At 33.2% G+C, this 24,036-nt stretch overlaps 1 protein-coding gene and 1 pseudogene across 2 annotated transcripts; both read right to left on the bottom strand.

Moving 5' to 3' along the window:
* Nucleotides 1-1,668: 1,668 nt before the first annotated feature.
* Nucleotides 1,669-8,676, bottom strand: LOC146940454 (RNA recognition motif (RRM)-containing protein). The gene is made up of 4 exons (XM_085754145.1): nucleotides 8,506-8,676; nucleotides 8,313-8,401; nucleotides 5,553-6,772; nucleotides 1,669-3,158 (listed from the first exon to the last, which is right to left on the bottom strand). Exons 1-4 carry the CDS (start codon nucleotides 8,618-8,620, stop codon nucleotides 1,940-1,942), a joined length of 2,643 nt encoding a protein of 880 aa, XP_085610271.1. The 5' UTR covers nucleotides 8,621-8,676; the 3' UTR covers nucleotides 1,669-1,939.
* A 3,021-nt stretch (nucleotides 8,677-11,697) lies between these two features.
* On the bottom strand, nucleotides 11,698-12,795 carry LOC146940453 (uncharacterized; annotated as a pseudogene). Its single transcript, XR_015032018.1, has 2 exons — nucleotides 12,634-12,795; nucleotides 11,698-12,256 (listed from the first exon to the last, which is right to left on the bottom strand). The product of XR_015032018.1 is annotated as an uncharacterized LOC146940453 (transcript).
* Nucleotides 12,796-24,036: the final 11,241 nt, after the last annotated feature.

The following is a 24,036-nucleotide window of genomic DNA, read 5'->3' as shown; positions in this document are numbered from 1 at the left end:
AGAGAGAGAGAGAGAGAGAGAGAGAGAGATGTTATTTAGAGTGGCTAACTCATATAATTTTGAGTCAAAGAGCAGAGAAATTCTTGTATAGTCACGTACCCAAATTAAAGTCATTTACACACTTATAAAATACATATTATTTAATTATTTTCTCTTTCATACTTTTTATATTCATGTGAGTATGTCTATATGAGTTTTATTTATGTTTATGTCTACCAAAAAATAATGGTTTACTCAAAAGACAACATTTTGTTAACTTTTTCAACCACTTTCATAAATTCTTTTCAGCCTGTAAATTGTAATTGTATCAAATTTGTTTTTCTTCTCAAACATTAGTCATGTATTTTCTTTGTTATAACTTAATCAAAGTGGGTTTAAGTGCTTAACATAACAGTTGATGCATAATATTGATCTATCCTCAATGTGATATAGTGATTAGCAGTATTTTTTTCACTCAAGCAGTTAAACATTATTTTTTACGAAATAGTTAAATCTTCTTGCTACTCAATAATGCAAAAAATTTAAATCGGACTACATATATTCTTGTTAAAAATACATTTTTTTTTATTTCTTCTTGTGCATTGCACACGTTACAAATACTAGGTTTGATACATCTAATTCTTGAAAAAAAAAATGGATACATTAAGGATTATATTGACACGGTTTAATGAGGGACATGGAGAAAAGATCCTACATACCGATGGACATTTTTTTTTTTTAAAAGTAGAAAATATTTTATTAAAAAAAATTGGGGACATAACCCTAACTCTAGCAGAAGAAAAAAGACAAGAAAAAAATCATCCTGCTCCATACCTTATTATAGGCAAATTCAACAAATTTTACACATGTTAAGGAAGTTAGTTAAAGCTTTGTCAAAAAGAAGTTAGTTAAAGTCAATTTAAGGAAGTTAGTTAAAGCTTGTCAAAAAGAAGTTAGTTAAAGTCAAATAATTTTTTTATTTAATAAAAAGCATACAAATCCCCTCAAAAAAACATACAAATATTTACAAAAACATCATTAGTCATCTTTCCACTATCCAACTACTAGAAATGATGGTGCTCATTCTAGGAAAATTATTTTAATTAAATGAAGTGGTATATAAATCTAGGAAAATTATTTTAATTAAATGAAGTGGTATATAAAAATCAAATGATATCCTCTAAAAAAAATCAAGATATTTTATTGAGCGTATTATGTGAAGAATAATAAGGTAGTCAAAATTGCTTATATTAGAGAACAAAAAATATTGATTTTGTTTGCTTTTAATAAGCAACAAATGGAGAGAGAGTGTGGTCATACTGGTGGGGCAAGGAGAGAATCTCACGGTTGGAATGATGAGATGAGATTTCGCTTTTATTTGCGTTGATCATTTTCATTCTTGTGACAAGTAACCAATCTCTAAGGGTGTGTTTGGGAAGAGGGTTTAGGAGGGGAGGGGAGGGGAGGGCTCACTTTTATTTTTTAAATTACGAACAATGTAAAATGTCTTTTTAAGATAAATTAAGTGTTTTTGAAGTATTATATGATCATTTATCATGTTGTTAATTCAATTTTTTTAAAATCATTTTATAATGTCTTTAAATTAAAAAAGAAATGTAAGCCCTCCCCTCCCTTCCCCTCCTAAACCCTCTTCCCAAACACACCCTAAGTGTAATAACAAGGGTGGTATGACATGATTAAATTACTTACCATTAACTAGTTTTCATTGAATATCTTATCAGACTTTTATGAACTTTCCCAAACAACTGAAATGACACTTGTATATGGAGCAAGAACTGATTGTGAAAAACAAAGTACAGCATTTTTACAAGAAATCTCCTTGCTTAAAAAACCACTGTATTAGTTGTGAATCAAAACATTGTAATGACAATCCTTGTTTTGGTGCTTCAAAAGTCGAGACATCAAGCCAGGAAAGCAACGGCTGATATCCTGGCATTTCTCAATTCCCTTTTTCTTGATGGATTTGCTTAAGAAGAGTAGCAGCCAACTTTAGAGTTGCTTGTAAACGGGTCTGTGGATCTGCATCTCCATCTTCCTGCAAGCTATTACCTGCCAACTGTTGATTTCCACTAACCTCTCTTTGTTGTTCTCTTTGAACCATCTGTGACAAGTGAGGCATGTTTGCCATCTGCTGTTGCTTTTGCAAATGTGAAATGTGACCAAACTGAGACGTTGAGAGTTCAGAACTCGCATGGATGTTTTCTGCAGCATATGATTGTCTGGATGAGGCTTCAGACTCATTAAATCTATTCTGCCTGGGATCATTCAATGAAGATGTGCTCATAGAGCTTCCCAATTGCCTCTGCTGCTCAAGAAGAGATGCAGCTAGTTGTGCAAGCTGTTCTGGTTGCAGGGCTCCCACAGGGGTTGAAGGATCAAAATTTCTTCCTTCCGGATACGATGACATGCTGTTACCACCAAATGGAATACCTGAATTTCCACTGGAATGTTGATTTGAGTTTACATTCATGATGGGACGACGCTCCTCAATAGGTTCAACAGCACCGCTGAATAGATGTGAAGGTAAAGTTCTATTAGAGATTAAGTTCTGTGGATTGTGAGAAGACCAGTTTGGTACAGATGTTCGCGGCTGGATGGAAGGATAGTCACGACTTCTTTCATCATGGGCCTCATGCATACTAACCACAGAACGAGAGGAATCCGATACTAATGGAGCTGCTGCAAATTTGTTTCCCAGATATGAAAGATTGCTGATTCCAGAGTTACCCAATTCTGAAATAGATGGTGGGTTTGTAGGTATGCGTACGGATGGAAAAGAAGAATTTGGATGCAATATGTTCTCATTATAGGACGATAAGTTTTCGTTTTTCATGTCTCTTTCAATGTGCATAGGACCTTGGTTTAAACCAGGATATTCCAACCTCAGGATAACACCAGATATGCTCAATTTACCAGGTACCTTCAGCACTTTTTCTGAGAAATCTGATGGAGGTACAAGAAATAAGGTGGTCTTGTCATCCACCTTGGAAACCGCAGCCCGCTTCTTTTCCTCCAGATAATGCATAAACTCATTGTAGAATTCAATGTCAGCATCGCTTCCTGGCACAAAGAAAACAACCCAAACGCCAACTGCTTGGTAGTAATGCTTTGAAAGCATGTCTAGACTAGTTCTTGCAGTGCAATCCAAGAACTCTGGTCTGAAATAAATGTATTGGTTGACATTATAACCAAGCATAAAACAGTTTATAGGAAAGTAAAGTCAGTAAACTTCTATGGCATTGTGCTGTGGTTGCATGGTTGTGATGTTAATGAAATGAATGCAGTTTAACGCAAAGTTTTCAATCAGAACTTCTCCCTTATCACCATTTTATGGGACAGTTGATGTCTTTGGCTTCTGTGTGGCAATCACCATATGGGCATATTTAAAAACGTTTCTATTGTGACTAAGGGGATTGGATAGCTTCGTTAGACAATGTATGTGTCATTTTCTCTTCATTGGCTTCTGTATGAGGATTTTTTGTCCTCTTACTCTGATCTTTGTTGTCGCCTTGTGAATTTTTTTTAGCAATTGATCATGTTTTGTTTTTAATATTAACAAGATGCTGCATATATGTATAATCATAAATAACAGATGTATGTTTATTTTGGTAAAAGAGTTGTGTAAATACTTCGAAAAGAGGATGCGCCTCAGTTTCAATGTGCAGTCTTTGTTGTGCTTCGCAAGAATCTTCTGAGCATTTCTTTCCTGTCCATTTTCTCAGAAAATGTGGATTTGGCTTAGCTATATTCTTTAGTGTAATATTGGCACATCTTCTGTGGAGTGTATTCCTGACATCTATAGTAAGCCCGGAGCTCCCAATTGGAACCTGTCACTCTTGTACCAATTATTTATTCTTTCTAGCTTATTTGGTTCTGTAGGAACAATATTCAGTTTAATAACCAAACCTTTATGCCCCGTCAAATATTAACACGCTTAGTGCTGTTGTGTCTATTTGTGGCTAACATTAACTCGGGGACATGGTACTCTTGAGTTAAAGAATTCACAATTCTTAAGGCTTTCAAGTTTCAATATTTTTGGGCATGCCACCAACTCCCCTAGGATCATGCCGATCAGTTGGATTCCTCCTACTACTAGGGGCTAGATTAAGTGTAACACGGATGGTACTGCTCATGGTGCTTCTGAGATAGCAGAATTTGTTATTGGTGCTTCTGAGATAGCAGAATTTGTTATTGGTGCTTCTGAGATAGCAGAATTTGTTATGTCTTTAGAGGTCGGATCGCATCTTTTATTAGTTGTTTTGATGGTTATATAATCATTTTGGTATTTCTTTTGCTCCTTGTGCTGAGCTTATGGCATTGAAGTTGCTTATCGTAGGGGTTAGTCGTCTTTGGCCATTAAAGACGGATATTGTTCCTGGGCAACTAAATGCAGTGTCTCAATTGTTTATTTCTCACTGGCCAAATGAGCTATATGGTTTCCCATATTTACAGGGAAAGTAATATTTGTGCTGATTGCTTAGCTTCATATGGTTACTATTGGTGGGAGGATTTTCCTCGTTTTAATGTTGACAAGTTTGTTCGCAATAAGTGGAGCCTTCCTAAATAGGTTCCAATTTTTTTGACTTCTCATGTGTTTTGATTTTATATATTGTTCTCCCATGTTCAGCTGTATTTTTTTTTCCTTCTTAATTTATTAATATTGTAGTGTATGCAAATGGATGATAGGTATAGGAGTGCAAGTGGTTGATGGATATAGGAGTGCCGACATAGTTGGGATCTCAATATTCTAGAGTTATGCTTTTGCGTACTAATGTCTTAATCAAAAAAGCTTTAAGGTATAAAACCACCTGCAAATGAATTACTTACTCCTGGTATATTGTTATACTGCAATCTAAAGCGTGCCCCTTCAGTTTTTCAGTTAATTCAATAATACAACCAGTTCACAAGTTTTCTGGTATTTTCTCTTGGTTCTCAATGTCTTTCAGATTATAACACAATATATGACTATGAGGAAGCAATAGTTTTTGCTTTTACAAAAATTAAACTAAGGTTGAGGTGGGTAAGTGACACCCAAAACAAACAAAAAAAGTGGTTATTTCACAAAGATTAAACTACATGGTGGGTGAAGTTTAATTATAGATTACCCACAAAACAGATAAAAATTAACTTGAAAGCTTGTGCTAACGACAAATGAGGGCAGTTTCTACCAAAAGACAAATTAGTTATATGCTATGGATAGTCATTAAAAAAAATGCTTTATGCTATAGGCAGTAAAAATGTCTTGAAAATATCAGTATATCCTTTTTTGGTAATCAAAGTTTTGGGGGAGGTAAGGTGCCCCATCTGAGGTCGGTGAGGGTTTACAAATTACAAGTATTTTTCTAATTTCATAAGGTAATTTTCTTTTTCAATATCACCCCTCCCCAGAATTTCCAGGTTATCATTTCACCCCCTTTTAAAAGCCATTGTATCTCATGAGAGTCTTGGTAAAACAAAACTAGTTTAGAAATAGAAAAGGTGACTATTTCAGAGCTGATATAAGACATTCTTATCTAGAAAAATAGATTTTAAAAGGAAAATTATGTACTTACAACGCGATATCTAGGACTTTCCCTACAGGGAAGCAGCGGGCACGGCAAATAGGAGTCCCACCTTTAGCAATGGTACCTTCCCATTTCCACTCAGTTGAAGATGAATTATCAGGTTCAGGTGTAAATCTTTTTTTCTCAACAAAATTTGATTGGAGAGCACCGGGACCCATTTGAAAATTATCATAAGGTTTCCGGCCTTCATGTCTATCGAAGCGAACCAGAGGTGAACTTGGTGGGTGATTAAATGTTTGTCCATGAGGGAAATTTCCAGCATCAAAACTTTTATCAAAAGGCTCATGATGAGGAAAATCAGGTAATAATCTTGGTAAAACATGTTTTTGTCTTTCTAACTCGGAGAAGGCAAACTCTGGAAGCTCTTTCTCGGGAGGAGAAGAACCACTCTTTAGCTTTTTAGCCACATGTAGATAGGGAGCATCTTCAGGCAGGCCCTGTAGATCTTCAAAGAATGCACCTCTTTGAGGATATTTCTGTGGAAAATCACCCTGATGAAAGTGTCTTTCCCTTGATGGACTATTTATATCATAGAATTCTTGTGATACTCCAAGTGGAGTCCCCTTCTCTCCAACATTCCTTTGCTCATATGTATTAGCTCCGCCAGCCCATGAAGAAACCCTGTTGTTAAAATCATAAGCACCAGAATCTCGAGAATCCCAATTCGAGAACATATTTGGAGAACTAATGTTCTGCTCCCCACCAAAGCTCCTCTCCGGCCTGAAGTTCTCAGATGATCCACCACGACCACTTGACTTGTATGATGGGGATCGAGGACCATTAAATGAGCTCTTACCACTGCTGGATGAACCTGATTCACTCTTGGCAAAGCAAATATGTACACGGGGATTCCCAAATAATTTTCCCTGCAGAGCATCTAATGCTCTGCATGCTGAAGCCACACTGCTATAGCGAACAAACGCATAACTACGACCTGGAAATGTAGAAATCTTCTCAATTTCACCAAATGGAGCAAAAGCCCTTCCCAAAATTGATTCATCCACCTTCAACTGAGCTGGGAACCCAACCCACAAAACCTCGCTGGGCTCTGGATTTTTATCACTCAACTTGGACTTGTCAGAATAATGTGGTTCGGGGCTGCCGTGACGTCCTCTAAACTCTCTTTGGGAGAAAGGAGATCCCCTTAATGCTGGTCTTCGTTCATCACGTGAATAATCTTCATCACGCGTAACTGTCGATGGCTTATCCTGTGATCAACAATATAAACTAAATGTGAAATTGTTGCATGTTTCGGGCATTCAGATTTTATAATTTTTAAAGGAAAGATAAACATATTCCATAACCAGGCTCAAATTACAATATGACAGTTATGAAGGTAATGTGATTACAAACATCCAACACTTTGAAGCGCTAGGACTTAACTAACAAGCATTTTTTAGCTTTGATAGACAACTTAGCACTAAGCAAATCTTGCTTCTGATGGTGGCATGAGATATTCAACCCATATAAGTGGAACAATTTCTAAAATTGCACAATCAAAACTAGAGTAAATATCCAACACAAAGACAAAGAATGACTTTCACACAAACAAGAAATTTACTATTTGAATGGTCACGACAGTTGTATAATGACTTGACCTAACACTACAAAAACAACAGACAAACAAAATATGTTGAAACAGTCAATCACTTTAAGCTCTTCAAAATACAAGTTCAACTTGATGTTACCCCACAAAGGTGGAATCAGCTTCATAGATCAAACAATACTTTAGGCTCTTACCAAAACTAATGTATTGCTGACCTTACAAAAGAATTAAGATTCAAACGAGTTTTATTTTGGCTTCCAATTGCCTTATCCTAAAATATTGTTCCCATATGCCATATTGCTTGAAGCTTCCAACTAACGTATTCTAGCCTAATCTTCTTTGATATCCAAAAGAGGAATTTTGCATAAAGAAAAAACAGAAACGCGAGATTGGCTATCTTATCCCATCTAAGGTAACTTATCTTTGATGATTCTACAGTTCTTTTTAATCCAATGGCATAAATACAAAAGTGAGCTCACTCAGCCTAATATTGTCTTCTCTATCAATGTGGTTACTATTTATATCATCACTATGCACTGGGATTTTATTCTTAATAAATCTGGAAGGGCTCCAAGTCACACAAGAACATAGATATCATATACACACTATAGTAATGGATTTCTCAAATGATGACTGGGCTAGATTCCCTCTAGTCAGCTAGATAAGTAAGATGTAAGAGTGCTATTGCTGAATCAAGTGCCAATTCAGGATGTAATATCATGGTCCAAGCTACAATAAGTGGGGATATATCATATTGTTGATGATATTGGATTCAAGAGGATAATGCATATTAAATTGCAGGCCATGCAGGTCAACATTAAGCTGCAAGCTTGAAATAAATTGAATTGGCAACTACGGAGCTTCAACAAATATAGCTCAAACATTATAGATGTTTGATAGTGTATATACAAACGCTGATAAAGTCTCTGGGCTTTGCTTCAAGTAATAAAGGCAAGCAAACTACTGATTCAAATCCACACTAAGTTCATCTTTCTAAAGATTGCCTCTTTTTTGTCTTTGGTTATGTATTATGTATCAGATGGACTATAGATCTCAGTTCAGGTTGATTTCTTGTTCTGAAACAGTCCTTTTTTAAAATCCTATGCTTGTCTATCTACCCTCTATCTTAGAAACAGACTACATTTAATTTTTTATTTATTTTAGAAGTTCCTACATTTCTAGATATTTCTATTCTGAAAAGCTGAATCATTGAGAAGTTTGTCAGCTTTTCTGGCTGCCTTCTCCCGTATGGATGGGGGAGTTCGAACTCCTAAATCTTCCACAGTGCAGTCTAGTCAGTTCATTCAATTTTTTACTTATTCATTAAGCAGGAAAATATTCCTTCTTGATAACAAATAGTTATAGATGCATAGATCATGACACATATTTTCCTGCCTGCAGACATTCTTGACATTTCTTTACTTGCAATAGTAAGTCTTAATAGTGCTGCAGGTATTTCACCAGAACAAGCACAAATATCAACGGTTTGTTTCAAGCTTGGAGGCCTCATAAAGCCCCAGTTCTACCATGTATTTGCCTGTTTTATTCTAGCCCCAAGACTAAGGGATACTTAAATTTATATGTAACACTAACAACATTCATTTGGATTAAGCTTTGTCTTTTGGTGAATACCAAACTTTCCCTTTAAGAGCAGTATCCTCGGTGAATTTGTTATGTTTCCGGAAGGGGATAAATGCCTTGTAGAAATGCGTAAAAATGCATTAGGTGTGTGGTTGTTTATTATCTACTTGTATTTGAAAGAAGTAAATCATTATTGTCAGATTTTAAATTTGTCCTTAAAGATCCACTATGGGAAAATTGTGTTTCTTTTTTGCTTCTCTCTGATGTGTGTGGCATTTATGAGGTATCTTTTGTTTAACATTGCTGTATTTTCCTTCTTTTATGTTGTGTGATCTCTTTCTGTCAATAACAATAACCTACTTTCCTCCTTTGAAATCCTTTCATATATAAATCAATGAACAGCAGCAAGAAGAAGAAATCCAGTCTACAGCTTCATCCCCAACAAACGCAAGTGCCTTCCCATCTACAGCTTTATGCATTGCATTATAATTAGATTTATGTGTAGGCATGGGAAATTGTGACTAGACATGGGAAACAAGATTCAGGTTCTTGCTTAGAAAATCACAATCATAATCTACACTCTGGGTGGACATGAGCATCCAAAAACATCATATCAAAACTGAGATATGACGCTGATACGAACATGAATTTAACGTAGTAAACCATGCAAGTCAACATCCACATCCATAACTACATAAATTGTGTTGGATATTGAGCCATGTTCACTAAGATTCAAACACAAGAACACTGAACTGTTATTACCACATCTTGCTGTAGCTTCCAATAAGTGACCTGGATGAATTTTTTGACTTGTTGACAAGGTAAGCAGTTCTGTTGATTTAATGTTAGGATTTTTCTGTAAAATTTGTTTCTCTATTTCTAAACTTAACGAGCGAAGTTATTATTTGAACTGATCTATATTATATAACTGAGATTGCAATTGATATTCTGCCTGTGGTTGGCCAGATTGTTTTCATGTAGTGGGTATATATGATATTTTGCTGAGTTTTGAACTGTTATTTTTCAGAATCTTTCTTTGATTGTTGATTTTTGGAACATCTTGTGTCAAATGTATGCAAGAACTGAAATTGCAACAGAAATTACAACTTGTGGGGATATGCAAGAACTGAAATTGTGTTTAATGTATGCTCGGTTGTCATATATTACCAATTTTAAGTACTATAAACCATTTCCATCAAGAACTTGGAAATGTATGCATGAACTGGAATTTGGAGGTGGAACTCCCAGTTCCATATAAACCAATACATGCAATGTAATTGTCAAGTAAATTAATGCAGTAACTTCATCTGATGCATAACATATCAGAATTTCATCAACATCTCCAAGTCAGTATTAGGCTTTTATGTTTGGTAATAAGCAATCTAGGTTAAACTTTGGTGCATATGGCTGAGACTTAATTGCAGTATTGCTAAGACGGTTTCATTGGCACAGCAGTAGATTTATTTAAGATTAGGTGTTCAGTTCCAATTTAGTTTGACATAAGAGGCCATAACCCCCGTGGTGAATAAATGTGTTCCATGATTATGGGACTCCTAGCCATTGAAATGGGTAACGTTGATAGTGACATTATATAATGAGCTACTGAGTGCTTGCTCTTAGAAACAGTCCTGCTATTTTAATCCAAATAACACGAGTCCAACTGTCTCTTCTTTTTTGCTTAGTCTACTAGTTGAACATTGATTCTTACTTGGTAGAATGATGTGCTAATAGTAATAGGGTTACTTCACTCATAGTACCATACACCTGATGAACCTTCTGTTTAATTTAAGTTTCTTTAATTTTTCTACAGTTGCAGCCTCCCATCAATCTGCTTTTGTGAAGCTCACTTGTTTTTTGGGTAAAATATTTTTTTGTCTTTTAGAGTCTTAAACCATACAGAACTGAAGCTATCAATTTCATAGCATGTGTAGGTCACAATTAAGAGAAAATAGAGAAAAATATTATGCTCAAAGGATTAACTGAATTTAAAAGAATTAAACATTAAGAATTATGAATAAGAATATAATCTTATAAACTTGTTGATATTATGCTAAAAGGTTCAATCAAATGCCCAACTTAAGCTTTCTACTCTGCAAGATTTATCCTCATATTTAAGCTCCAGATTAGATCTCTAGCCTTCTCGTGAAGTCTAACTAAAAGGTTTACCTGAGTTAACAGGAGCAGTAAACTCCGCCCACTTTTTTTTGAGTTTTTGTATACCTTTGATGTCAAATTCATCGAGTGCGAAAAATCTAATCAAATTTGTAATACTAGAAAGAAACCGTGGAAAATATCTTGCCCCAAGATTTCGCAATGCGGAAATCCAATTCAGAACTTGCAAAAATATTAAAGAGCTAAGTAATGGTGCTTGGATCCGTATGGTGGTAATCGGAGGTATGGAGTTATTACTTCGTAGCATGGTTTGGAGCGCAATATAGTGGTGGAGCTTGATTGATTTTGTTGAGGGGGCAATAATTTAACAAATATTTTTAAAACTATGTCGAAGAAGAAGAAAAAAACTCAATTTGTTGTCATGGTGGTAATTTTAGACTGATTTTAACACTCAAGAAAAGAAGTGGGTTCTACACCTGACTAGAACATTTTTAAGAAAGAAAATATAAATACAAATGGTATACATTCTTGGACTCGAACTCACGACCTCCGTGTAGCTTTGCCACTGGCCACTAGCAAGGTAACTCTATTTAACGAAATGGATAATGTGTATACCTATCTAAAGAAGACGAAAATTTGGGGTGGCCGTGGGCATTCCCGGTCCCAACTTAGATCCGTTGGCGATTATATACTACCTTCAGTTCTACATATAAGAAAATGTTGTGTCGACAAAAAATGATGTATTTGGGTTAAAATTTGGCCCAAATACATCAACTTTTCTTGACCCAACGTTTTCTTATATATAGAACCAAAGGGAGTATTAATTAAAAAAGCATTTGGCCATGCTTTATTGGATGTAAATGTAGCGTGCATGTTTGGAATAACTTCCTTCGATGGATTGAACTGTATCAATTATCATACGTGGAAAACGATTATTGGTGTGATGTATTCCTAAATTACGTTGTTGCGAGTTTTGTTTGTTTGTATCTAAACCAATATTATGGCCTTCATTAAATGAATAGAATCGAATTGAGCTGAAAATATGGGGTATATACATATAATCAGTGGGAAAACTAACAAACAGTATAAGTTTGGCAACACTGACCGCCTTTGCAAACTCGATTCTAAGCGGGTTGCCAGCAAGAGGAAAACCTTGCAGCGATCTCATAGCATCAATGGCATCTTCATCCACTTCAAAATTGATGAAAGCATAGCTTCTCCCCGGCTGAAACGCAACTTTTTCCAACGGTCCAAACCGTATGAAAGGATGCGCAAGCTCATCCTCTACAATACTGTGCGATAAATTCCCAACCCAAAGATGCCTGGAAGGAGGATTGCTGCTGTTCCCACTACCGCTACCACCGCCACCGCGCCCCGGACCACCATTGCCTTTATTGTCTTCATATCTTGCCGGATAATCCCTCCTGGATCGATCCCTTCCGCCTCGACTCGACTATTACCAAACACAACAAAAACAACAAGTCAAACACAAAAAACACCGAAAATTATCATTTTTATACAAATTTTCTCTCGAAAAACTAACACAGTCATACCAAAACATGAAATCACTAAATTAAATAAGTAATTTTTTTGCAACAATTAAATTAAACAATTAAAAAAAGCAATCATACAGTTAAATTAAACAATTAAATACCAAAATTAAATAAAAAAAAAGTAATCAGAACTGAAATTGTACTGAACGGAAGCTAAAGTGATGAAAATTAGTGAAATCGATAAACCCTAGTAGAGTGATGAGTGAGTAAGAGTGAAAGTGTAAAGTGAAATTGGGAAAATTGAAATTGAAATTGAAGAGGTGGTGGTAAAACTAACCATGGTGAATTGAAGATGCGCAATTCGGTGATGAAGAGAAAAAGAGCGAAGAAATGTGAAATTAGGGTTCGCAGTTCGCAGAATTTGTGGATCGAAGAAAGAGAGAGTGATGAAGAGGATAATTCCGCATGAACTATTTACTTTCTCATGCGCTATGCTAATGCTGTGCAGCAACAAAATAGTTGGATATTACAGTGGATAAAAAAAATGGACCAACTCAGGTACATTCAATAATATTCCAAGCAACCTTGGGATATCCGAGGTCGTTCGATCTAGATTAGACGGTCTATCACATTGATAAAATATTTTTAGTTTTATTGAATTATTTCATAGTCCCTCTTATTTAATGAGCATTTACTTGCTAATGAAGAGGTGTGTTCTTTGATAGCGATTGAGATATTGTATCTCCTGATATTATTAGATAATATGAATTTAGTTTAATCTCGGTGGTGCAGTAGGTTGAAATATGAATGTTGTTTGGCGTGTCATAGTTTTTGGACTTGAGAACAGAGAGTTGCATGAGAAAGGTTATTGTCGTCGTTTATCTGGCACAACATCCATTGTAAGTTGTGAAGGATTATGTTGTGGCGATTAAGGCTAACATAGTTGTGGAAGATGTTTGTTGTGATAGGATGGAAGCCCCCCTACAAGTGGTTGGATTAAATTGAACAATGATGGTTCGTGTAAGGATTGTGATATAGCTGGTTATTGAGGGGTCTTGAGCAAGAAGCGATGGAGAGTGGATGGGGAGGTTTGTGGTGTGTATGTAAGAGAGTTATGGCATGTACGAGTGTTTGAAGGTTTAAGATATGCAAGAAGACTTGTTTTTGGTATATGGAGTTGCATGTGTATTACTATTATGTAACGATGGTGTATGGTACTCCAAGCGGGAGGTCTCTCGCCGTGCAGATTAGGCGGTTGATGAACATAGACTAGTAAGTGGGTATTCAACATACTTACTAAGGCAAATTAGTGTGTTGGTGCATTAGCAAATTTTGGATGCTCTTTGAATTCTAATTTAATGTTTTTTGGTTCATGTTCGCTGCAGTTTATGCTTTGGAAATTACCGCCCCTGAATTAGTTTTCGTGTAGTTGTATTTTCTTGGGCTTAGACCCTTTTTGTAATAAAAAATAATAATATAAGTTTTATATCATCTATTTATATATACGATTGAAATAAATTCCATGAATAAAAACCAAAATTTTGGTTTCCATTTATTGTTCATGTTTCATTTTGCCAACTCACAACACTAATACAGACGAGTCAATTACAGGAAACGCGAGAATCACAAACGTGCAAAGGATGACTCAAGCTCGAGTAACCAACACTTGCCTAAGAGTGTGTTTGATTCCTAAGAAAGAAGAAGGATGGATAGGTTGTGGACAGAAAGAACGAAAATCAAGAAAGTTTCCATTGTTTGTTTCAAATGAAGTTAACTAAGGAAAGAAAGACATGTGGGACCCACTCCAAAAAATGTTTCCACCCACTACTGTGCGGAAAGGTTGGAAAGCACTAGATTTTCCATCTTTACCCATTACCCATATAAATAAATAATGATCGTCAAAAAAAAATATAAATAAATAATGGCTAAATAATATAATATGATATTATATATCTCTTAAAAAATAAAATCAAGTATATGTAAATGGTATACGTATTAACTTTTATATATATCTACAACTAAATATTCTTTTTTTGGTGGTGAAAAAAAAATATTTAGTTGTAGATATATATAAAAGTTAATATGTATACCATTTATTCATTCTCATGTAAGTATTAACACATCAATTTTTACTTATTAATATTATCAACATGTTATATTAAATAAATAATAAATACATCAACTCATTTTATCATAAGGATATTTTTGTCATTTACTAGATATATTTCTTTCTTTCCTTTCACTTTTTCACTTATTCCAAACAATCCAAAAATCATCTTACTTTCATTTCACTTTCTATCCACTTTCATTCCTTCATCATTCTTTCCTATTACTTTCTTTCCTCACACTATCCAAACATACCCTAAAGAATTACATTTATAAATCACTTTTATAGTGGAAGTGAGAGAATGGAAAGAACATGTGATGGATGTAGAATTATTCTCATTATTCTATGATAATTCTCTCTTTCCACTAATATTCTTATGCATTCAGTTCTAGGGATGGTGAAGGGGTATGCCGAGCTAGTTCATTTAACCCGTCATTTTAGGTGGTTTGGGCCAAGATTTTTAATGCACCTTCTCTAGTTGGCCCGTCCCTGTTTAACCTGCTGAAAATATTGGGTGCAGCTAACTCACTCACGGGATCGTTAAATAATTGTTTCATTATTTTTTTTCCTTGTACTAGTTGATAACAAGTGATTCAATTTTTAAGTTTTTCCCTTTAAAAACAATTGGAACATTCTTTAAGGCACGCAATAACTGGTCCATTTTTTATTGGACAATTGATTTCCCCTAAAAACAATTGGAGGACCTTTCATTTATTCGTACTAGTGAATTATTATCTTTCTTTGATAGGCCGCAAGTGTGTTATTTATGTCGCGTAATAAAAAATATTTATACCACAAGGACTAATGTTGATTATCAATTCCCTTTTCTAATTTGATAAGCTAAATCATTTTATTTTCAAGAGGTTGAATTTGATAGATGTGTAACAATAATATTAAAAATATCTTATGATTGTGGCTTCCATCACAGATAAAAACTTCAATATCAATTCCTTTTATTGCTATGAGAATCAAAAGGATCCAACCAATTTAGTATCGACATTTAGTGATCCTTGTAAGGAGATAGTTGCACCATTCAATGATAAAAAAACAAAAAAAAAAAAAACATTAGCCATTGGATAGCAATCCAAATAAAAGGTATCCAGTCAGTCAATATGTAGTGTGATCCTTGTGAACATGCTCAATAAATACACTCCTCTCAGAAATCTTTTCCCAAACTATTGATTTCAATTCTTCAACAGTTTTTCAAAGATCTCGCACAGCGGAGAGAAGTGAAAGTTGGTACTTGAAGTGGTGGATCTATTTCGTAACTTTAAAGAATAGGGGTATCAAAATTACGAAATTAAAAGTGTGGGGATCAAAATCCAAAAATTGATAAAATAGGAAGACTAAAATTGTAATCAAGCATATCTAATTTGTTGACGTCAAAATGAGTTGTATTTTTTTTTCAAATAGGTTTCTAAGAATTTCATTGAGCTTATCCAAGAAATTTATTTATAAACATGACACTAATTAATAGACACTAGATTGATGACCCGTGCGCCGCACGGGTCTTATGAGCTGAAATATATTTGCTAATAGTATAATGCAGTGAATACTCGAAAAAAAATATTTGCTAATAGCTGAAATATATTTGCTAATAAGATCTCGAAAAGAAATTTAATAATAATGTATCGTCAATTGATAGTAGTAATGTATCGTTAATTAAAATGCAACATCAAGAATTATTGAAGTTTGATAATCACCTACATGATGCCGTTCAAAAAAAAAAGATAATCACCTACATTATAGTTTTTTACATTACACATTACGAAATAATACTAAAAGCCCTACATACAAAACAACACCAATGTAAATACACCAAACAACCAAGACCATACCCATCAGAGACCCTTCACTCCACAAATCAAAAATAAAAAAACAACCTTGGTACAATACAAAACAAATCATCTCTACTCATTAAGGATGCATTTGTCGCAACTTTTAAAATAAATATAATTTGTATAGAGATTTTGAAAGATTTTTTTTTTTTGAAAAGAGAGTTCTGATAACATAATATAAAATCATTTTGATTAACCGCCTAAATGATTGTTTTTAAAAGCATATCTGATTGCAATAGATTTTCAATTTAGTTTGATGTTATTGAATGAGATATGGCAGTATGACAAAACAATGGTTCATGTAGCAGCCGCTGTTTTGTTCATTTTTTTGTTTGGAAATTGAACAAAAATTAATTTTATGTGATAGACATTTAAAACATTGAGCCTTGCATTGGATTAACAATTTTCAAAACCGTGAGCCACACAATCATAGATAATTTGAAATTCAAAATATAAAGAATTTAAAAGGCTAATGTATCACGGTTAACAGCATACTTTAGTTAATGCCACCGAATTAATAAGGTTTGATTCTAAAAAAAAATTGAAATTCAAATTGGCAAGAATTTGGGAGGGAAATATATTAGGGTTAACATGCTTAAGAATTAATGCAGCACAATTACAGGGAAATTATTAGGTTCAGATGTTGTTTGACCTAATAACTTTTAAGAATAAGGGATTTATGGCCTAATTTGCTTGTGATAACTTTACTAGATATTTGGACATGTTGCTTGTGGTCTGAATCTAATAATGTGACATTTTTATTTAAAAGTTATTTGGAAATATTTATTCAAAATTATTTCTACGAAATAAAATTTGGACTCTTGAATGCAATTTCATAACTTCGGGTAAATTAGATGCACAAGTAGAAGGATTGATCATAAAATTTGCTATACAGAGATAGTAATTATATCCAACAAGTGGATAACTAAATTTTCCGTCTTAATGCAATTTGGCTTTAGAGTTGCAAGAATAATTCATAGGATTCAAAAAATAAAATTTAAACATGTTTTCTTTCAATAAATATCATTCACATCACTTTGAACTGTTGTTTGATAAATACTTCAAAATTTATAACGATTTATAGCTATTGTGATATCAAAATAATAGTTACACTTTTGATGAAGAAAGACATGATAGTTACACTCGTGATCAACTATGATAGTTATTTATAACTTACATTGTTTTGTCTTAATGAATTGCATGAACTTTTTTATTTTGTCTTATCGTATGAATTAAATTATACTCAAAACGTACGATCATATATATATATCATAATTATTGAGTTTACATAGACAAAACTAACGTATTTGAGGGTTTTAACATTAACTTTTAAACTTGAAATATTGAAGGTGGAGAACACTGATTAAAAATTACATTGAGAGAGAACAATCAATGTAAAGAATAGAAAGATTGATCAAAAATTACTTTCTAAATATGAAAATGTTTTGATCTACCACATGAATGACAAAAATTACCTTTTAATTTTTGTTTTTTAATTATTGTTTTGTAGCATATTCAATTGTTGTAATTGTTTATTCAAGTTTTAAGAATTGATTCACAGTGTGATCTTAATATATGAATCGAAAATAAAGAAATAAGAACTTTGGGAATATAATCCTTTATGTTGTTTTGTGTCTCGTGAAAATAATTCCTTGTGTTTTATGAATATTATATCCTTTTCTATTTTCTTACAATTGTTTTTTGTAGGGATGTCAAAATGGATGAATATGAATTTGGATCCTAATGGATGGATCTAAAAAAGTTCATTAGTCTATTACAATCCACTATTTTTTCTTGTTAAAAAAATCATTCAATACATCTATTAAGAATAAAGTCCATCAGATCCATCCATTATTATATTTTAATGGATGGATAATCCATATATTTTTAAATTATTTTTTTTAATAAAAACAAAATTAACATAGTTTTTTTATTTTAAATCCTGAACAATTTAAAAAAAAATCCAAACAATATTTTTTTTAAATTCTAAACAATTTTTTAAAAAAAAAAATCAACAAAAAACTCTCTCCCTCCCCCTCCTGTAGTTAAGCACAAATGCCAAATTTATCTAATTAATAGGTTCCACTTGAAGACATAATCACTTTCGCTTTTCACCATAAACCTCACTTATAATCGCAAACAACCTTCAACGGTAACTCATCAACATTTTCAAATATAATATTAATGTCAGGCTCAATTTCAGAGTGCAATATAATGCAACCACAATCAATAATTTCTTACTAGTATGTTTTCTTTTTAATTTTAGGAATGATATGCAAAATGAATTTTATAGTCTTAGCGCAACCATATCTCTTAACTGGTATTTTAGGAATAATATGTCAAATGAATTTTATAATCTTCACTAATTTGATTGTGTGAATAGAATAAAGTCACCCATTTATCATTTCCACACGCAAGTATAGAAGCAATCAAGAACAGAGAAAAAGAAGACCAAGATATAAGTTTCATAACTAACGAATGCCAATAACCTATATGTTATGGTCAGAAATTAAAACAACAGAACAATATAGCTGCAGAGAAGTATTTCACTAAATTGAATAAAGGAGGATACAACTTAGGAATATATCTCTGCTAAAATCCATAACTATGACTGAATATCATTTCAAAGAATTTAATGACAGTACATGAAGAAAAGGTAATGGTGAGTACTACTCAACCAACAGAATTACAATAGAGAGATAGAATTGGTCACAAAATATTTCACACCCATAACTCTCCTTGTTGTTCCCTTTTAGCAAAACAAGCTCTAAATTATTATACCAAGGGCAAATATCACATAAGAAGATGCCAAATTACCATATCAAATAAGAAGATACCAAATTACATTGATAATTAGTCCAACAATCTTAGAAATTAAATTAGAAAACATAATCCATTAATCCTATAAAAAGGTCAATATTAAAGTCCAACTTATCTAAGCATGAACTAATAAATAAGTCCCTAACTTATTGAATCTCCAATAGACTGCTCCTTGCACTCTTCATTAGATTTGTCTGTATAAGCTTAAATTCAACACATAGGAGGTCAGCACATATACATGTATGTGGAATACAATTCAAGCATAAAAATGACATAAGGTTCCAATTGCCTTATCATACGCAGCAAGACACCATAGATAACAGAAAACTAATTTAAAGTTAAATGATAACAAGGGTTTGCACTGCTCACAACCCTATGTTGTAAGTCTTAGAAAGACATGTTTTGGTAAATAAAAATGTCTTAGAAATGCATGAAAGAGAATAATTAGCAACAAGTGACAGTGACTTCCTTAACTACACCAACATAGTTAATCAAACCAATGCAGATATTAGAATTCAAATTTCAACTAGTAGATATCCAACGTTACAAGGTATGACAGTGGATAATGTATCAAACATATGACGATGACTTCCTTAAAATATGACAGTGGCTTCCTTAAGTACACCAACAGAGTTAATCAAACCAATGCAGATATTAAAATTTGAATTTCCACTAGTAGTTACAAGGTATGGCAGTGGATAATGCATCTTACATTGCTCCTAATTTTAAATAGCAAGTTGGTAGATATTAACCAGGAGTTCCACAACGTCAATCATGTGTGCACAATAATGCTTCATGTTAAATTCATAGAAGAGAAGACTGACAATTCCTCAACAAATTGAGGACCATCATGAGATATTTTAGCTACAAAAGAGAACTCGCTGAATTAAAAAAGGCACATGTTAAATGAAAAGATTATAAATAGCAAGTTGGTAGATACTAACCAGGAGCTCCACAAAGCCAATCATATGAACACAATGATGCTTCAACATTATCCGGCAAAAGAACACTTCTATATTTATCAAGTATCTGTCCACCTACAGTGAATGAGAATTCTGATGCCACTGTAGTAATCGGGATGCTCAAAATATAACGTGTCATCTTAGAAACTTCGGGGTATTTACCCTCATTCTCAAGAACATCTAAGTTAGCATATTGATTATGATCAAGTCTCTCTTCATCCAAATAAGTTTGCAAATCGTTCTCTTTTCTTGAAGGTCCACACAATTTACTTTGATAATTACTAAAATCTTCTAATTCACTTGAAGGAATGATTGGACTACCTCTACCAGACTTTTGTGAAGATGAAACACTTAGCTCATTAGAGGACATGAGTTATTCTTAAAAAAAAATCATCTTATCAAGAACCTCATTTACAATTTTAACTCATTCATCATTACTAAACAACTTCACATAGTAGTATTCAATGAACTGTAACTTACTATGGTTTAATATGGTTTGAGTGTGATACTGATTGTGTATTGATGACAATGTTTGTATAAGTTGCTTCGTTAGTATATGTCAAACTTTTTTTTTGTAATGACTATCAATATTTGATTTTCTTTTTTGTTCAAACTATGACAATGTAAATTAAAATAAATGTAATGTTATGCCTCCCTTTATTTCTATGTTGATTTAAACCAACTTTAAATTTTTGTTTTATGTATATATCAAAAAGATAGTATTTTATAGTTGACCTTATGGCATACATTAAAGCAAAAATATGTCATTCTTTTTGTAAGTAAGTCTTACACCTTGACAATTGTATTTTGTCTTAAAATGACATGAACAATTATATTTATACATGGACAATTGTATGTTGTTGTGTCGAGAGTAACCACACAAAAAAAAGGTTGAAAATGTTGATTTTGGATGAAGATGGCCACACATACACCTCGACCGTCAATGTTGTTTATCTAGAAGTGTTTGATAATTTGTAGAACATACTTTACCAGGATTTAATACACACACACACACACACACACACACACACACACATATATATAAATTGTAAGTTGCATATTATAAGGTTTAATTAACATTTCCATACTCTACACTATATAAGTAAAATTGAAGAATCTTCGATTTCTTTTGTAGCTAATATTGGAGTTATGAAGCGATGTTGAATCTATGAATCTATCGCCGCGAATGAATTTTTTGGATCACTATACCTTCTAGGTGTTGTCATATTTTTTTGTGACTTATAAATTATGTCGTCATTTTATCGTTATTAGCCAATGTTGTGTAATGGAACTAAATTGACTAAATGATATGTCAGTCGATGACATTTTTATTTATATGAAGATAATCACATTTAATTTATCTACGAATTACATTATATCTTTTATATTTTCTATTATGTTGAGAGTCAACATTTGCAACATTACAATAAAACTCTTTTCGCTCATGTGTTACATTATATATTAAAAACGTTTAAAGAAGAAAAACAATACAAAGTTAGAACCCATTAGTTTACTATGTAGATGTTTATAAGACTAGCCTAAACTTAGGATGAGAATTCAAGTTTCTCACAGTCATATTCATTGATTTAAATATTGGAAAGAAATTATGATATTGTATGTGTAAAAATACGGTAAAATCTAGCATGAAAAATATTGATTGATTGTCCAATTTGCAACACTAGTTTTGCGTGTTAGACTAATCACCATATTAATCATCTATTTTCTACCCAAAAATCACAATATTGTAGCATAGCTTCAAAAATTGGTCGAGCAAAATTGTTGTTTTGTTATTTATGAGTCAAAATAAAAGAAAAAATTATTTGAGCTTGGACTAAAACAATAGTTTGTGTTTACTTCGATAGGATATAATTTTAAAATCTCTACATATATTGAAGTTGTGTTGCATGTTGGTAGTGATACACAAGAGGTAGAATTTAATACTCTGAATGATGTTTGAATCAATAAATAAAGATAAGATATAAAATACAATAGATTTCAATATTTGATACAACTTCGATGTTGAAAAATATATTTTTTAAAAACTATTTTAAAAAAAAACAAAAAATAGAAAAGTAATACATTTACTACTTAAACAAACATGACTAGGAAGTCATTAACTAATATCAGCTAGAGTAAAACCTGTTGAAACATCAAGCACATTACTAAGTTTTTTGGCCATGAATAAGAAATTTAACACTACATTTTTAACAACATATAATCATTCAGAAACCGGGAAATTAAGATTGGTCTTGAGATTCTACAATGCATAAAAGAATTCCACCACACTTCACATTGTTACTGTGCCAAACAAGGAACTCCCATTTAAAGCTCTTAACCTTTTTTTAATGGTTCTAAATAATAACCACACACCCTAAGTACAACTGGGCGGAAGGTAGTTGACTTTATAAGCCAAGTGATCCCAAATGGATCAGGAATACAGGTAAAGCCTTGCAGTATGCAGTACCTCTACATGTCCAACAAACTGGGCACCAGCAGTAACAACCCTTCTGACCAGAAGGAAAAGGAGATCACTCACGATCTATATAGGGCCAATCTTCGGCCTCAAGTTAGGTGGAGGTGGGAGTGCGGAACAAACTCCTGAGTCAATAACCCAGAAATAAGAACGAGATCCGTTGAACGACAGCTGAAACCACATTCTAAAGCAATGTGAAACACTCGTTCCATTATCCGTAGAACACATCATCCCGAGTTGTAACTCCAACATTTGGGCGTTGAAAACAGTCTTGTAACAACCAGCCGCAAGTGGGCAAAATCCTTGTGGCACATGAACGCAATTCTGAAGAATCTCCACATTATTGAATGAAAAATTATTCAACTAAAATACGTTTTGAATAAATACCGCGCAACTGTTTGCTATTCCCCAGTTGAGTGTATTCGTTGTTCAGCAGTAACGATTTCTTTCAATGAGGAATCGATGTGTATTGTTCACGTTTCTGAAGCAACTCGAACTGAAATTACAACATCAAATAGCTTGAACATGTTTGCTAGCTGCAATATCCAAGCTTTATAACTTCAAAACAGTGTACCAACTCCAACACTAGAGAAAGAATCGTCGTCGTTCGTCGGAGAGACACGAAGATCGCCGTTCGAGAGAGCTTTGCAACACTAGTTTTGTGTGTTACACTAATCATCATATTAATCTTCTATTTCCTACCCAAAAATCACAATTTTGTAGCATAGCTTCAAAAATTGGTTGAGCAAAATTGTTGTTTTTTTTATTTATGAGTCAAAATAAAAAATTGTATTTGAGCTTGGACTAAAACAATAATTTTTGTTTACATCTATATGATATAATTTTAAAATCTCTGCATATATTGAAGTAGTGTTACATGTTGGTAGTGACACATAAGAGGTTGAATGATGTTTGAATCAATAAATAAAGATAAGATATTAAATACAATAGATTTCAATATCTCGTACAACCTCAATGTAGAAAATATATATTTTTTAAAAACTATTTAAAAAAACAAAAATTAGAAAAGTATAATAAACACTTCCATTACTGTCCTAGTGAGTTTAGCTCAGTTGGTAGGGACAATGCATAATATATGCAAGGTCCGGGGTTCAAACCCCGGCCACCACAAAAAAAAAAACACTTCCATTACCACAAATTAGAGCTAGGGGTTAGATTCTCACTCTATCTTTCAGTTTGTTTTGCATATAGCTGGTAGAATTAGATAGATTATGGAGAGTGTAGGTTTGACTCATGATAGTTTACCATCCAACGTGGTTGCGTCGGCCTAATTTATTGTAAATGTTGCTAATTTGTTGAATATAAAAGAAATTGAACTTACTAGGTGGGTTTTACTCTCGCTATTTTTTATTTCTTGTTTGGTTTATACGTTAAGTTTTGAATTTTGTAATTGTGGGATATTTTAGCTTTTCTTATGGCAATGGGTGATATTTCACTGAGGAAGACTGATGTGGAGGACAAAAGGGCTAAAATGCATAAGGAGTCGAAGTTTCTTCTCGATTATAATCGAAAGGCTATA

This window comes from Medicago sativa, chromosome 3 (assembly GCF_051527215.1).
Source record: "Medicago sativa cultivar Bolivia chromosome 3, Bolivia_mono, whole genome shotgun sequence".
Classification (NCBI taxonomy): Eukaryota; Viridiplantae; Streptophyta; class Magnoliopsida; order Fabales; family Fabaceae; genus Medicago; species Medicago sativa.
Note: the sequence above shows the minus strand (reverse complement) of the source record. Positions and strands in the feature narration are given on the sequence as shown.